Genomic DNA, 16,573 nt, shown 5'->3' with positions numbered 1-16,573 from the left:
TAATTCTTCTAGGTCCTTGTTAAACGTTCTGGTATTTTCTCCATTCTTTTTCCAAGAATTTGGATCATCTTTACTATCATTATTCTGAATTCTTTTCCAGGTAGACTGCCTGTTTCCTCTTCATTTGTTTGTTCTGCTGGGTTTTTACCTTACTGTTTCATTTGTTGTGTGTTTCTGTGTCATCTCATTTCGCTTCACTTACTGTGTTTTGGTTCTCCTTTTCGCAGGCTGCAGGTCCCTAGTTCCCGTAATTTTTGGTGTTGCCCCCAGTGGCTAAGGTTGCTTCAGTGTGTTGTGTAGGCTTCCTGGTGGAAGGACTAGTGCCTGTGTTCTGGTGGACGAGGCTGGATCTTGTCTTTCTGGTGGGTAGGACTGCATCTGGTTCTGTGTTTTTGGGTGTCTATGACCTTATGATTTTAGGCAGCCTCTCTGCTAATGGATGGGGTTGTGTTCCTGTCTTGCTAGTCGTTTGGCATAGGGTTTCCAGCACTGTGGCTTGCTGGTCGTTGAGTGGAGCTGGGTCTTAGCCTTGAGATGGAGATCTCTGGGGGAGCTTTCACCATTTGATATTACATGGAGCCGGGAGGTCTCTGGTGGACCAATGTCCTGAACTCGGCTCTCCCACATCAGAGGCCCAGCTCTGACACCCAGCCAGAGCACGAAGACCCTGTCAGCCATATGGCTCAGAAGAAAAATGAGAAAAAAAGAAAGAAAAATAAAATAAAGTTATTAAAATAAAAAAATTATTGAAAATTTAAAAAATTAAAAAGTAAGAAAAAAAAGGAAGAAAAATACAATGGACAGACAGAACCCTAGGCCAAATGGTAAAAGCAAAGCCATATAGACAAAATCATACAAAGAAGCATACACATACACACTCACAAAAAGAGAAAAAGGAAAAAAATATATATATATTAAAAAAAAAGGAAGCGAACAACCAAATCAATAAACAAATCTAATGATAATAAAGTCTAAATAGTAAAGTAAAATAAACATAAAACCAGAAACAAATTAGATGCAGAAGGCAAACCTCAAGTCTACAGTTGCTCCCAAAGTGTACTGCGTCAATTTTGGGATGATTAGTTGTCTATTCAGGTAATCTACAGATGCAGGGTACATCAAGTTGATTGTGGAGATATATCCGGTGCTCCTGAGGCTGCTGGGAGAAATTTCTGTTTCTCTTCTTTGTACTGCTCCTGGCGTTCAGAATTTGGCCCTGCCTCTGCGTGTAGGTCACCTGAGAGTGTCTGTTCTTCGCTCAGACAGGACGGGGTTAAAGTAGCAGCTGACTAGGGGGCTCTGGCTCACTCATTTGGGGGGGTGGGAGGGGTACGGAATGTGCGGAGAACCTGCAGTGGCAGAGGCCGGTGTGATGTTGCAACAGCCTTAGGCACGCCGTGCGTTCTCCTGGGGAAGTTGTCCCTGGATCACAGGACCCTGGCAGTGGCGGCCTGCACAGACTTTTGGGAAGGGAGGTGTGGATAGTGACCTGTGCTTGCACACAGCGTTCTTGGTGGCTGCAGCAGCAGCCTTAGCCTCTCACGCCTGTCTCTGGTGTCCACGCTGATAGCCGTGGCTCGTGCCCGTTTCTGGAGCTCATTTAGGCGGTGCTCTGAATCCCTTCTCCTTGCGCACCCGGAAACGGTGTTCTCTTGCCTCTTTAGTAGGTCCAGATTTTCCCCAGACTCCCTCCCGGCTAAGCTGTTGTGCACTAGCCCCCTTCAGGCTGTGTTCACGCAGCCAACCCCAGTCCTCTCCCTGGAATCTGACCTCCGAAGCTTGAAGCTCGAGCCTCAGCTCCCAGCTCCCGTCCGCCCCGGGTGGAGGGGGCAGACAAGCCTCTCGGGCTGATGAGTGCTGGTCGGTACCAATCGTCTGTGCGGGAATCTCTCCGTTTTCCTCTGCATCCCTGTTGCTGCGCTCTCCTCCGTGGTTCTGAAGCTTCCCCGTGTCGCCCAACCCCCGTCTTCACCAGTGAAGGGGCTTCCTAGTGTGTGGAAACTTTTCCTCCTTCACAGCTCTCTCCCAGAGGGGCAGGTCCCGTCCCTAATTCTTTTGTCTGTGTTTTCTCTTTTGCCCTCCCCAGGTACGTGGGGGAGTTTCTTGCCTTTTGGGAAGTCTGAGGTTTTCTGCCAGCGTTCAGTAGGTGTTCTGTAAGGGTTGTTCCGTACATAGATGTATTTCTGATGTATTTGTGGGGAGGAAGGTGATCTCCAAGTCTTAGTCCTCTGGCATCTTGTACGTCTCCCTTCTGAATCTTGTAGATTTATTGAGATTTATGATCCACAATATGGGATATATTGGTAAATGTCTTGTGTTCACTTGAAAAGAATATGTATTCAGGTATTATTGGGTAAGTGTTCTATAAATGTCAGTTACGTCAAATTGGTTGGTAGTGTTATTTAATTCTTGTATACCCTTAATGATTTTCTGTTTACTTGTCCTATCAATTATTGAGAGAGACGTATTGAAATCTCCAGGTGTCAGTGACTAGGTCTCTCTCTCTTTGCAGTTGTATCAGTTTTTTGCTTCATGTATTTTGAAGTTCTGTTGTTAGAGGCAAAAAACACTTAGGATTCCCATATTCTTCAGATAAATCGACATCTTTGTCATTCTGAAATGATTTTCTTTATCCCTTGTAATATTCTTAGCTTCGAAATCTGGTTTGTCCAATGTTAATATAGTTATTCAGCTTATTTTGATTAGTGTTAGTATGATTTTTCTGTCCTTTACTTTTTTTTCTATTTGTATCTCTATATTTAAAGTGAATTTCCTTTAGTAAGTATATAGTTGGGTCTTACTTTCTTTAATCCAGTCTGATGATTTTTCTTTTTTCATTGGGGTGCTCAGACTATTAATAGTTAATGTAATTATTGATATGGTTATGGTTATTGATATGGTTAAATCTGTCATCTAACAATTTGCTTTGTATTTGTCTTACGTATTCTTTGTTCCTCTTTTCTGCTTTTTTTTTCTTTTGCCTCTTTTGGATTTTTTTTAATGATTTCATAAATTATTTTAAATAAGTACATTCCATTGTTTTAACACTTCTGTTTTACCTGTGGCTTATTTATTCATTAAAAATAATCCTTTATTTGATTTTTAAATTTATATAATTTAGCACACATTTATTAAATAGCTGTTGTATTCAGTACTTAGAGAAAGAGTTATTAGAGTAGGTGAATCTTGATCACGGCTTTGAAGGAATGGTAAGGTATGATTGGTTAGAGAATCTATTGTAGGTTAGTAGAAGGGCATGATTAAAGGCACAGCGGTGGAAATTAATAGAGCAAGATGGGTGAGCTAGCAGGAGGAACAAAAGTATAAAAATTTTAAGAATGTAATAGGAGATTGAAAATGCTTCAAGGATTGATTAAAGAAAAGGATTGGTAAAAACCTAACAATCTTAATGAAATTGTAAAACATGCACATTTTATAACTTTACTTGTTTAACTGTCACTTTTTTTATTCTCAGGAAGTAAGCTACCATTAAAGAAAAAACCACTGAATTGAAATAAGGTTGAGATCAAAATAATGTTAAATCCTTACAACTGACTAATTATATTTGGCCATTAATTTCTTCAAGACCTTTTTAATTACCAAATAAATTGTTTAACTCTTATGTAACTTGATTGTTTTTTTTTTAACAGTTTCCTGTTTTAAATTGTATAATGCTCTCTCTTGGTTTTATTTACTCTTGGACAACTCTCAATGTCCTTCATATAACCTTTTTCCTGTGCTGGACCCTCCAGTATTGTTAATATCCATGGTTCTATTGTCTGTCCCATATTTTTCTTTCTTTCTTTTTCCTCACAATGTACTTTCATATAGTTCTCTGACAGTTTCAGTGAGGGCTGGGAGGTTTTCAGATTTTGAGCTGCCTTGAACTTTGGACTGTCTACCCAAGTCAGGTTTGATTTTTTTTTTAAACCAGTGATTGATAGATTTTAATTAATATCAACCTTTGAGAAAAGGTTTCACCTTGCCCCCATATACAAATTATCCACTGAGGTATTTGAGTCTGATGGCCTCCCTCTTAAAGAGTCTGATATCAGGCACTCCCTTGGTTTTACCTTCTATTTAATAATAATTTGTTCTAACAATTTGTTGAACTATGTTCTAACAAATATAATAGATGCTAGTACTATGTTCAACTACTGCCATAAGAGCTTTGTAGGTATTGATTTATTTGATTCTCACAGCATTATAAGGTAGTACTATTATTATCATCTCTATTTTTCTGACGAGGAATTGAATTTCAGAGAGGTTAAACACTTCATGCAGGGCTACCCCCAGCAAGTAATGGAGTCAGGTGTTTGAACTCAGGTAGTCTAACTTCAGGGCCATGCTTCTAACTAGATATTTTTATAATCTTCTGGAAACCCTTCCTTTTATGTAAGTATGTCAGATAATTAAAATTCAGTGTCTCCAAACCTGAAGTCATTGTTTGCTTTCCATCTGCACTGTCTTCCCCAAGGAAATTTGTTTCTCTTTTCACATCTTAGTTAATGTTGTCGTTTTCCTTTTGGTCATTTAGGCATTAAATTTGAGTCATTCTCAAATGATTCAGAAAGTGCTACTACTTTCTCCTTCCTTCAATTGATCCCTGCATCTTATTGATTTGTCCTTTTAATAACTGTTGAAAAAGTACATTCTGTTCATTTTCATTGTCTCAACTTAGTTAAAGTCAGTTGTGATCTCTCATTTGGAATAGCTATTCATTCTCTTCTCAGAGATGCTTGTGTGCTCTCTGGTACCTTGATTATCTTAGCACTCTGTAATTGTTAGCTTATGTGTCTCTCTTCTCCATTAGACTCTGTTCTCGTAAAGAAGGACCGTGAATTATGATTTTGTACTCTCAGTGCCTAGCTTAATATGTCACATACAATTGGTGTACAATAAATATTTTGTGAATACATGAATTAGTTTGTCATTAGATGTTAGTTTTGATGGCTTTGATAACTGTTTTTGTTTTGTTTTTTATTTTGGTCTACTTTTGGAAAAGTGTCTTTCAATGCCTAATTTTTTCAAAAGCTGTACATAGTTTCTGTAATTGTAGTGATCAAGGATAAAATGGATTCTTTCATGTAGTTACATGTTATCTTCAGAATATATTGTATAGTAAAATAACTTCAAAACTGTTAGAATCTTTTTATGGTTTGTGATAGTCCAAATCTTTAATTATATTTTCAAGAATGAAATATGTATTATATTCACTTAGTAGCAATGGAACAGAAAGAAGTGTTTATATTCTTTACCTATGCAAAAATATAATTTATATAAACCACTGCCATCTCAGAATGAGTGTGTTAAAAAGGAGTAAGCAGGTGTCATAAATCTTTATTCTTGGTAAAGAATATAATAGTTGAATGTTAATTGCATCCAATATTTAAGTAATGACAGAAAGTGATAGGGAATTTTTGGGTCCAAATTTAATGCATGGCAGTGGGCCTGCATTTACTAATTTCTGAAGGTAGCTATATTCCCTGATAATTTCCTTGCATCAAATAAATGAAGATATTGTTCTGAGGGGAATGCACAAAAGGTGGCAGTTGTTTTCTACATAAGTAAAATTTTCATATGCAACATGCTGCTGACTGTGGGACTATCAGGCTTCTTTTTGTTTTTCAAAGCACCATTCTGCTTAACTGTTAACTCTGTGCTTGTGCTTTATTTGCAGCATCTGGCGAGGCCCCAATGTGAACTGCACAGACAGTTCGGGTTACACTGCTTTACACCATGCAGCCTTAAATGGACATAAGTAAGTGCCACTTATTTGGACTGGAATCTTTGTGTATTTAGTTACATGTGATGAAGTTAATTATGTCTGATGGTACCTGTCTCATGTTGCCATGAGTCCCCTGGGCTTAGGTGAATTTGGAGAGGCACCAGGTGTTCAATACCTGACAAGTTGGAAGTGGTAGGAATGTTGCTGAGATGATTATGTGCAGAGTGTAAGTCAAGTCAAATATCACACAGGGAAAATGGAAGAAGTGACAGAACCATGTTAGTCGTGTGTACCTTTGGTGAGGGAATGGGATACCTCACTTAATGACACCTCCCTACTTTTTTGGGTGTCTTCACCAAATATGGGATTATTCACTAGGAGTGAACTCTTTAATAGAGTCTTGCTGTTATAAGGCATAGGCACTTACATGAACTACTTCAAAATCCTCAAACTAAGCTAAAATGCTTTGTCTTTGTCCTTCATGGATGGTCTTTCAGGTTTTAAACTTCTTTAACCTGTTTTTCAGAAGGAAAGTGACCCTGTTCATGTGTCTCCCCTCCTATGTGTTTTTCCTTTGCTTTAATGATTCAAGTTAGTCTTTTCAGATCTGGATCATTTCATTTCACTTCAGTTTTATTAGATGTGGTAATTACTGCCTTAAAAGTGCTAGTTACCTTTTATTTTCGCACTTAACATTTCTTTCATTCTGTGAATTGAGACACAAGGGACTTAGTTATACTTGATCACATTTTAAGGCCTTAAAGCTCTCATGGAAGAAACATCATTTTTGTCATTATTTATCATTATGACATTTTAATCTAACTTATTGCATAAATTGAACATTATCATTCTGTTTGAAGAATCATACAAACTATATAAAATACCATGAACTGAATGTTTCATCACTTAGATTTTTAGTATTGGAATTCCCAAATTATATTTCTTTTCACCCACTCCTGATTCTTTATTATATCAACTTATACCATCTAACTTAGAACTTTTTATTTTGCCGAGTGTTTTTCAGCTATATGCTATCCTTCTGTAGAGTGGAAAATGTGTCCAGATCCCTAACATCTGAATCTTTTAAAGGAATTACTATTTATTCTTCTTTGTACCTGAGTCATCAGGAGTGAAATCTATTAAATAAGCCCAAGCTGGCTTCTTTGGCCATCTTAGTTGTAGATTCAGGGTGGTACCATATTTCTTAGTTTCAATGGGGAAGACAAACTATCAAATGTAATGGACAGAAGATCTTGAGCTTGACCATTTGAGCTATACAACTTTTCTTGTTCTATCTCAGCTTGGCATTATAAGTATTTCTCAAAATAATATTGTCCCCAAATACACATATCGCTTCTTGATTTTCAGTGAAGTTTTTAGTAAATGTTACTGGTTTATACATGACATCCTGTGAAGTTCTAACCATTGAGATATATTTCTCTGAGGCCTCTTGCATAATCCTTTTTTTTTTTGTGTGGTACGCGGGCCTCTCACTGTTGTGGCCTCTCCCGTTGCGGAGCACAAGCTCCGGACGCGCAGGCTCAGCGGCCATGGCTCACGGGCCCAGCTGCTCCGCGGTATGTGGGATCCTCCCAGACTGGGGCACGAACCCATGTCCCCTGCATAGGCAGGCAAACTCTCAACCACTGCGCCGCCAGGGAAGCCCTCTTGCATAATTCTTAGTTTTTATTGGCAGTATACAAAGTGAGGATAATTTAAGTGATTGAATAGCAATCATTAAAATTATCAGAAAGAGATGAGGCTTTGACTGTATATCTTTTAAGATCTCTTTAATTGCAGATGTTCTCTGAGAATTGTATATCTCTGCTTTGCTTTTATATAAAGGTCTCATTTATCTTTTCTTTTAAACTCTTTCTAGAAAGATTTTGCTTAGTGTCATTCTGTAGGTATTGGAAAAAAAGCAGGAAAATTCGAATCCCATCTCTCCCTCCCTGCTAGTTATGTGACCTTGAGCCATTTCATTAACCTATTTAGGCCTCAGTTCGGTGTACTGAATACAGTGGCTGCATATTTTTTGTTGTTACTTCCAATTATAACATTTTATGATACACTGTTTTATTATTGTTTGCGGCTCAGTTATGTACTATGATGTTACAATTCTGAAATTTGGATTTTCATCTAGAGTATAAGATTTCTTGATTTTAAATGATTTAAGTTACCAAGGACTTTTAAAATTAGAGATCATTTATTCTACCCTGCCCTCCTCACTTCTTTCATTTTATAAATGGAGAAACAAGACCATTCTGGATGACTTAGTGGCCACTTAGTTATTAAGGTGGGGCTGTTTCTAGAGTCTAAGTGTTCCTGGTTCCAAGTGTATGCTTTTACCAGTACTTCACATTATATCCCCTCTGTGGCTGTATGCACATCAGTTTTCTAAATTCTTGTTGGTTTTTCTCTGTCACATTATGTATTTCTTGTTCCCGTTATCAACAAGTAGTGTGTTCTCATGGAATGCTGGTTTAAATATTGGCATAAGAAAAGATATTTGACAGATAAAAAAGTGTCATAGAATATACCTCAGAGCCAGAGGAGAATGGTTTTTCTTTTCTTTGTCTTTGCTATTCTCACTTAGCATAGGTAATAAACTATTGTGTTGTATTCTTCCCAAGCAAAAGATATTTTTTTATGTCATAGACATTCTTCTGTGTCAGCATAGAACCACATCATTTCTATCTTTATTCCTGCTGCTTTATATCCATCAGCTCTAGGTTGTTTTCATAAGCATTACGATTTCTAGGCTGAAGTTCATGGAATTATAGAGCTGGAAGAAATATTACAGAGTCCTATAGTTTATTCTTTTGCTTTGGGCACACGCTTTCCCCTTCCCTCCAATATATAATCTATGGCCTTGTGACTTCCCTGGTGGTCCAGTGGCTAAGACTCCGCACTCCCAATGCAGGGGGCCCGGGTTCGATCCCTGGTCAGGGAACTAGATCCCACATGCTGCAACTAAGATCTAGCATGCCTCAACTAAAGATCCTGTGTGGCACAACTAAAAGATCTCACATGCTGCAACTGAAGATCCCACATGCCGCAACGAAGGTCCCATGTGCCACAACTAAGACCCAGTGCAGAAATTAAAAAAAAAAAACTATGGCCTTCATACTACATATTAAGCCTGTATCCTCTTTATTTTGTACGTTTTATTGGGAGTTATTATTTATCAATGGTAGTTAATCCACAAGTGGAGCAGCATTTTATACCTGAAATACATTATTTTATAATGAACAATTCATCTCCACTTAGCCACATCAGGACACAATAGAAAATGTAATGTACTCTGGTGATTTCTGAGTCATTTGTAATTACAGATTAGAAAATTTTTACCTTCAAATGATATAAAAAACATGGTCAGTAGAACAAATTTAACTAGTGATGATTATAAATAAATTATTTCAATAGATAGGCTAGAGATTTTTCTCTTTTTCAAAATACGGAGGATTCATTGTCTCGCTCATGTATTTCTACTGCAAATTTGATTCACTTAATTCTCTTCTGAATAGCAATTAGCCAGGTTTCCTCCCTCCTTCCCTCACTCCTTCCCTTACTCCCTCCTTTCTTTTCTACCTTCTTCATGCCTTTCTTATTTCCTTCTCTTCTTCTGTCCTTCTTTTCTTTCTTCTTTCCTTTCCCCCTGTCTTTTTAACTAATAATCTTATCACTCCCTGTAAGGTTTTACTAAACCTGTATATTCATGTTTCATTTCAATTCTCCTTCTTTTCTTAGCAACTTGCTCCTTTTTTTTTTTAAAGTTCCATCTCATTAAACTATGTTGGGTACATTGTAATTCTTGGCTACTGTTTTGGAAAATGTCAGTACTAAATTGTTATTGTATCTTTGAAATATGTATGTTATTTGTTATGTGCAGGGTTAAAATATTTTCTATTCTCACTTCTCATTCTTTAAATATTTAATGCTTGAATCCTAGACTCCATTATCTATAATCCAAATTGTATCTCAAATTGTATCTCGAATCCACATAGTAAGCTATCTGCTGCACTTTTGATTTGCTCAGAGTAGGCTTTCTAATGAAAGAAGGGTACTTCCTCTAAAAATTTGTTTAATCTAGTCCATGAAATTGCCCTTTGAGTCACCTACAAATATCTTTGGTTGATTGCTTCTTTCTTGGATAAGGCTATTAACTAGTTAAACTTTGGCTTTATTCACTCTATCTGGAAATCTGTGAGAGTGAATTCAGTATATAAAGGAGCTCCAGTTAGAAAATGGAGTGTATTGTCCTAAAGGCTTTTGACCATGTTGAACACATTTTCAACTTTATTTTCATTAAGAAGAAGTAAAATCTTCAAGAAAGTGTGAAATCAAGAGGGCCTTCATGAATTTGAGAATTTCATTAGTTTGTTAATACTACATCCATATGAAGATGATTTGCATTTATTTCAAAATTCTTTGCATTACCAACAAATACAGGAGGATGGAACAAAATAAATGTCTTTGGTTAATTATAGGGAAAACTTGCTGTTGAGGTAAAGAAATTTGAGTGTTGAATCTTCCCAATTAATTTAATTTTGCTCAGAACATATACTGAACTTCTTAGAAGACATTTCATGTTAATCAGAAGTATTATTTATGTCTGTCAGAAAATGAAACAACTTAAACATAGTAGCAAAAGTCAATACTTTTAGAATTCCTGTTTTTACCTGAACTTACATATATTAGCCTCAAGCTACAAAATGTTGCAGTGATTTAAGTTGGATTATTATTAAATTTAATTTGATATTTTTGTTTTTTTCCTGGGAAATGGAATTATTTTTCCTGTGATCTCATCAACTACATTTATTTTAGTGTTTTGGAACATTTCTTATTTATCAAACGCTGTTAAGAAAGAATGCCACTTTAAGATATAGGGATTACTTCTTTGCTTGCTATTCTGTAGACAGTGTTCATTAATATAACTTAATATTTCATGCCAGGTAACCAAGTATGGTCAAAATATTCATTTCTGGATACCTCTGGAAGATATAAGATGCAACTTAAATAAAAATTTAAAAATAGGTGTTAACTAGGCTTATTATGGTGATCAGTTTGCAGTATATACATATATCAGATCATTATGTTGTATACTTGAAACTAAAGTCCTGTTATATGTCAATTATATCTCAAAAACAAAACAAAAAAAACCTTGATTTGGTGGGATCCTGTATTAACTACTCTTCTTGTTTAGACATTAAAGAAAGTACCTGAAATTTAATTTGCTCTTGATGAGCCTGGATGAAAAAGGCCTGTATAATACATATTGCTTGTCATATACAAGGGATATACAATCATAAGAAATTAATGACACTATATTGATTAATATTTTGCTTAAGATTCAGCAAGACTAACAGGCACTTATTTGAGCAAAGATATAACTTTATATTTCACAGATATGTTTTCACGTTAGAAATCTGAGCTCAACCAGTTTATTAGCTGGTATCTCTGAACAAGATGACAGTCTCAACTTAAATAAAAATTTAAAAATAAATTTAAATTTAAAAATAAATTTAATAAGATATTTATTTAATAAAATGAATAAACTTCAAAAAACTGAAATAAAAATAATAGTATTTATTTAGGAGATTGGTGTTCACCAAAGATAATTTCATAAACATGAAGGTTTTTCTTTTCTGATTTAGATGATAGTAATACTATACAATACAAATGATCAGTATTATTCAGTTTTTTCACTATGTCATACATCTTCCTGATAGATAAAGAATGAATGCATATCACATACATTATTAGAAAATGTCAACAAAAATTGAGCCAAATAACAAATGAAATTCTGAATGGTTTGAGTGAGAGTAAAAGAAAATAGTATTGATGATCCCATCAAACTTTTCTTTACTCCCAGAAAGGAAATGGTTTTAGAAATTTCAGACTTTTTTTTTTTTTTTTTTTTTTTGCTTAGGCTTTGAGGGATGAAATTAAAACCCTTCACGTAATTGTCTTTCTTGCTATATGAATTTGGAGAAGGCTGGTTTTTTTGTAGGATAAATCCTACTTGTTACATCCAGGTATTTAACTGTGCTTCCTTTGGTATTATTTTAACTTTTATTTAAATGCTGATATATTTCAGTTAAAAAAAATCACTAGAATTGTTCAATCTTGCAGTAAACTGCTTTAAGAATAGTTTTTGATTGTGTACAGTTTTGTAGTCATTTTCCTTTCTCATTTGATTCACACCAAAACTCTTTGAGACTGGCAACAATATGTAATCTCTAAATTCTATTTTAACAATATCTGAAAGAGAGACAGAGGTTATTTGAATTGTCCAAGGTAGCCAAGTTAGTAACTACTAGTGGAAAGTTGGGACTTCAAACCAGATCTTCTGGTTCTCAGCTGCTTTTGTTATTCATAAGTATTGAATTCTTTTTACCACTTTGTAAGTTATTTATCTCAGAATGGATGACCCTATATAACAACTTTTACGTAGCAGAGAGGTGAGAAGAAGCATAGAAACTGGACAAACTTCAGGTTTTCTTCTGATTTTCAGACTGTTTTTGCCAAAGGTGATTTGAAGGAAGCATTTTTACTTTTAAAGTATTTTATTTTTATTTGGGGCAAGAACTAATATTTGTATAGTGTTTTACTGTTTATTGAGTGGCTTCTCTTTTATGTTCTCGTTTACTGTTCTTACCAGTCTTGAGCAACAGGCACTATTATTATTATTTACATTATTTTCTACAGGAAAGAAAAAGAAAAATGAGACTAAATAATACTCTAGGGGTCATATCATTAGGTAGTTTGCATAGCTGAGACTTTAAATTCAAGTCATTTAAATTCAAAGCTTATAAAATAATACTGATTTTAGAAAAGAAATGTTAAAATGAGGTTTATTTTTATTTTCTCTGAAATCTTATCATTAGAAACTGCGTCAGTGATAGTATTTGTCTCATAAATGAATTTCCCTCTTAAAATCATTTCTTAGCCTTGGAGGAGGAAGGTGAAAGAGTGCACAAGTATAAACAACACACATTCAAAGTATGTCCTGTGCCATGGCTAAAAGTTATTAAATTTTTTTTTCAACCTTGGGCTTATACTGCAGGGTCTCTTTCCTACTGTGCTGCTTTCTCTTTTATATGTATCTTCAATCCCTTATTCCAGTTCTCTGTAGGGATGACGTGTAAACTCCCTAAATGTCTCTTGGTAGTATAACTTCTTTTTTGTAAACAGGGAGTTTGCTTGCACCTCAACTCTTCCTTCAGACTAAATCTCAGATACAGGTTATCTGGAAATACTCCCTTTTTGAAAAAGATGAGAGGAGGTATTCTTTTAAGTTATTTGACTAAATTCGTTCAGTTAATAAAATTAGATAAATTTTGCTGAAATGAATTCTATTAGGTAGTTTTATGGTTAGTCAGTGCTCTGTGTGTGTATGGTGGTGGCTTGTTCCAGGTAAGTAAAATAGCCAAATGCTGAAGAGGCAAACTCTTAAACCCAATTGTATGTCTCGGTACCTTGAATGATTACTGTAAATTGCCAGCCAGTATCTAGTATACTTTTATAATTATCTGTTTAATAAATGCTGCATTGTTCAGCATATTTTCTTTTCTGTTGTATTCTTTTGGTTTTTCTACTTCTTAGGGACATAGTTCTCAAACTGCTTCAATATGAGGCATCAACAAATGTAGCAGACAACAAAGGTTATTTTCCTATTCACCTGGCTGCCTGGAAAGGAGATGTGGAAATTGTGAAGATTCTTATTCATCATGGACCATCGCATTCCAGAGTCAACGAACAGGTGCACTTGACAAATATTTGCTCATGCTATGATTTTTCGAGAGTTTTGCGGAGCCAAAGACACATTGAAAAATTGATTATTTCTATCTTTATCCTGCCAAAGACCTTTCTACTGCTGAATTTCCTAAAGGAGAAAGTTGAAAACTTCTTTGGCATTTGTATATGGTACAAATGGTACAAATATGGTACATTGGCACTAAGCTGGACATTTGTAAAGATATTTGTTAACAAGAAAATCCCACATAAAGGAAGTAGTTGTAGTATTTTTGCCTGCTTTACGTAAGCATCCATTTTATATTTATTGAATATTTAAAGATATAACAGAATTCACATTTGTAATGTGAATTAGTTTTTCTTAATAAAATTTTAAATGCTAAAATGGTGACAACTATCATTTGCATAATGCTTTACCATTTACATAGCACTTTCACATTAAGTACAGTTCTGTGAATTAAAATGCAAAATACAGTGTATACAGTTGCTAGTCAGACATTAAATTAAAAATTTCCTGTATGTGTAGAGATTATATCTATATCTACACATACATATATATATATATATATACACACACACATACACACACACACACACACACCCGCCCAGAGTAAGTTGAGTAAAAAAAAAGCAGCAGGACGTTACTGATAGATAAAGTCAAAATATTTACAAGTACATAGTATCCATGTTACATATAATGCATATATTTAAAAAGTAATGCCATTCTCGGTATTCTAAATAAATAAGACCACAGATTCCAGAAAGTAAAATACAGTCCTCTAGTACAGTATAACAAACATCTTGGGCTCTGAATGCCCCCTACTGTTCCCATTTTGTAAGACCATATTTGAAAACCAGCATGTAGTCCAACAACTGAATTACAAATATGGCATTAAGCTGCAGGTTGGCAGTTATCCAATATCAATGGAAGTAGGTTACTCCAGGGTAAGCACATCTAATGAAGTACAATTAGCATATTGTTCAAATGGATACAGACTTTGCAGACCTTTGACTGAAATTCAGATTAAAGAATAAAAAGTAACACTTGCCAGCTGTGAACAGCAAAGGGAAGAAAAATGTATATTTTTTTCTTACATCAAAAGGTAGTTGTATAAAGAACTAATCAAGAAAAATGTTTTATTAATTGGAACACTGTCATTAATATTTATTGCAATAAAATGTCTGTTTACAGGTTACAAAATACAGAATATTTTTATGAGAATACACTCATTAATTCAAATCTATAAGAAATGACAGATATGGCTATCTTTATTGGCATATCATGCTAAAAGGAAATTTATGAGAATGCTAACTGTTTCTCAGAAAACCAAGTTAAAAGATCATTTGTGGAATGAGCCATCTGGTGGTTATTCTTAAAACTGTCTGAATGCCCCAAAGCAAACCTGAAATAATAAGATGGAAAACAAACCAAGATTAAGCAAGGGAATGTTAGTTTCTTCAAACAATATTTTTTAAATGACATAAAAATAAGAAAGAAAGACCCTAGAATTTATTTACATTTGAAAGCTGAATACTTTATATGGCATATAACTGTAATGGTGTGTTTTAAATAGAAAGTTATTTTTTGTGATGTTGAATAAATTTAAATATAAAAAAGGTTTTTTGAGGTGATTGGACTTCAGAATTCCTTTTTCACTTCTCTTGCTTTATGTTGTGGTTTCTATTGGAAACAAGTTGAAATTTCTTGAGGTTTTTAATACCATGCTTTCAGTATTTTTTGTTTGTTACTATGTATATACACTTTTAGTGCTGACATAGTTCTCTCATTCAATGTCATTTCTTCTAAAAGTTTCTGATGTCGGAATTTTGTTTTCACAGGTAAATTCTGATTTTAGCTTTATTTCTTTTTCCCCACGAATGGGACAGAAATATGCTAATTAATCATAAGCCTTTATGTATTTAAGCAATAGAGGGCAGGAATGAAAATGGTAATGAACATTTATTGAGACCTATGATAACCAGGCACTGTGCTAAGCACTTTTACCTGTGATATGTTAGTTACTTAGTTCTCGCAATCCTCTGAAGTGATTTTTATCACTTCCATTTTATAGATGGGAAATCAGGCTCAGTAAAGCTAAGTAACTCTTCTAAGTTCACACATTACTGAGTGACTTAAACTGAGACTTGTATTCAGATCTCTGTAATTCCAGAGCCCTCCACAATAGCACATTGGTATTCTAAGTGGTAAATCCTATCACTTATGGAGTGTTTACTATATGCCAGGCATTGTGCAGAGTACTTCATCTACATTATCTTTCTAAGCTCTACCACAGCCTGATGAGGTAGGTGTTAATTACTGTTCCTACCTTATATATGGGGAAAGTACCTTAGAGAGATTAAGTAACTTGCCCATGATATCACAGCTTCTGAAAAATGCAGCCAGTATTTGAATTCAGGTTTTTCTGATCCAAAGCCCAAGCTTTTAACCAGTAATACACTATGTTATAATGTTAAAATTATGCATAACTGTCAGGGTTTCATTCTGATTTCTGAATGCTGTCTTTGGTTTCTAATACAACTTTCTTTAAAAGTAATTCTACCTTATGTTTTAATGTTTAAAGCTTATAAGGCATTTTCCTATATGTTATCTCTTTTGGTTTACAAGCTGTATTCTAAGGTTATAGGGAAGGTAATATTCTAATTTTACAGTAAGATAAGTTAAGAGAGATAGAGTGATTTATTGTTGCTAATAAGTACGTGTTAGCACTTCAACCTGGATCACCATTTTATACTGCCTTAGAATTAGTGGTCAACTTAGGGTGACATAATTTTGAAAATAAAGTGGACTCTGCCCTGATTTTTATAATTGCCACATCCTTCCTGTCTTTTGTCAACAGGTTTATTTCCTTTCTTCTGATGTTATGTGTGTTTTCAATTTATATTTCTCTGTATATTCGTTTCCCTCCTGCCTTTCCTTCCTCTTTCCTTTTCGTCCACCTTCTCTTCCTCTTTTCTTCTGTATTTTAACATTAGAGCAAAAACCAGAGGAGCCTTATCTCATAAGTATATTCCCTTGCCATTCACCAGAACTCAAATCCAACTAGTGTTAGATAGTTTCCATTAGTT

The 16,573-nt window shown here is 34.9% G+C and overlaps 1 protein-coding gene across 5 annotated transcripts in view; it reads left to right on the top strand.

The window, feature by feature from the left end:
* Positions 1-16,573, top strand: part of ANKS1B (ankyrin repeat and sterile alpha motif domain containing 1B) — a 1,152,360-nt gene that overhangs the window by 167,264 nt on the left and 968,523 nt on the right. For all 5 annotated transcript variants that reach the window (XM_060025438.1, XM_060025440.1, XM_060025439.1 and 2 more), the window contains exons 2-3: positions 5,681-5,761; positions 13,337-13,493. In XM_060025438.1, the coding sequence (XP_059881421.1) occupies positions 5,681-5,761; positions 13,337-13,493 (238 nt within the window). The remainder of the gene's footprint in view (positions 1-5,680; positions 5,762-13,336; positions 13,494-16,573) is intronic.

Source organism: Delphinus delphis, chromosome 11, assembly GCF_949987515.2.
Source record: "Delphinus delphis chromosome 11, mDelDel1.2, whole genome shotgun sequence".
Classification (NCBI taxonomy): domain Eukaryota; kingdom Metazoa; phylum Chordata; class Mammalia; order Artiodactyla; family Delphinidae; genus Delphinus; species Delphinus delphis.
Note: the sequence above shows the minus strand (reverse complement) of the source record. Positions and strands in the feature narration are given on the sequence as shown.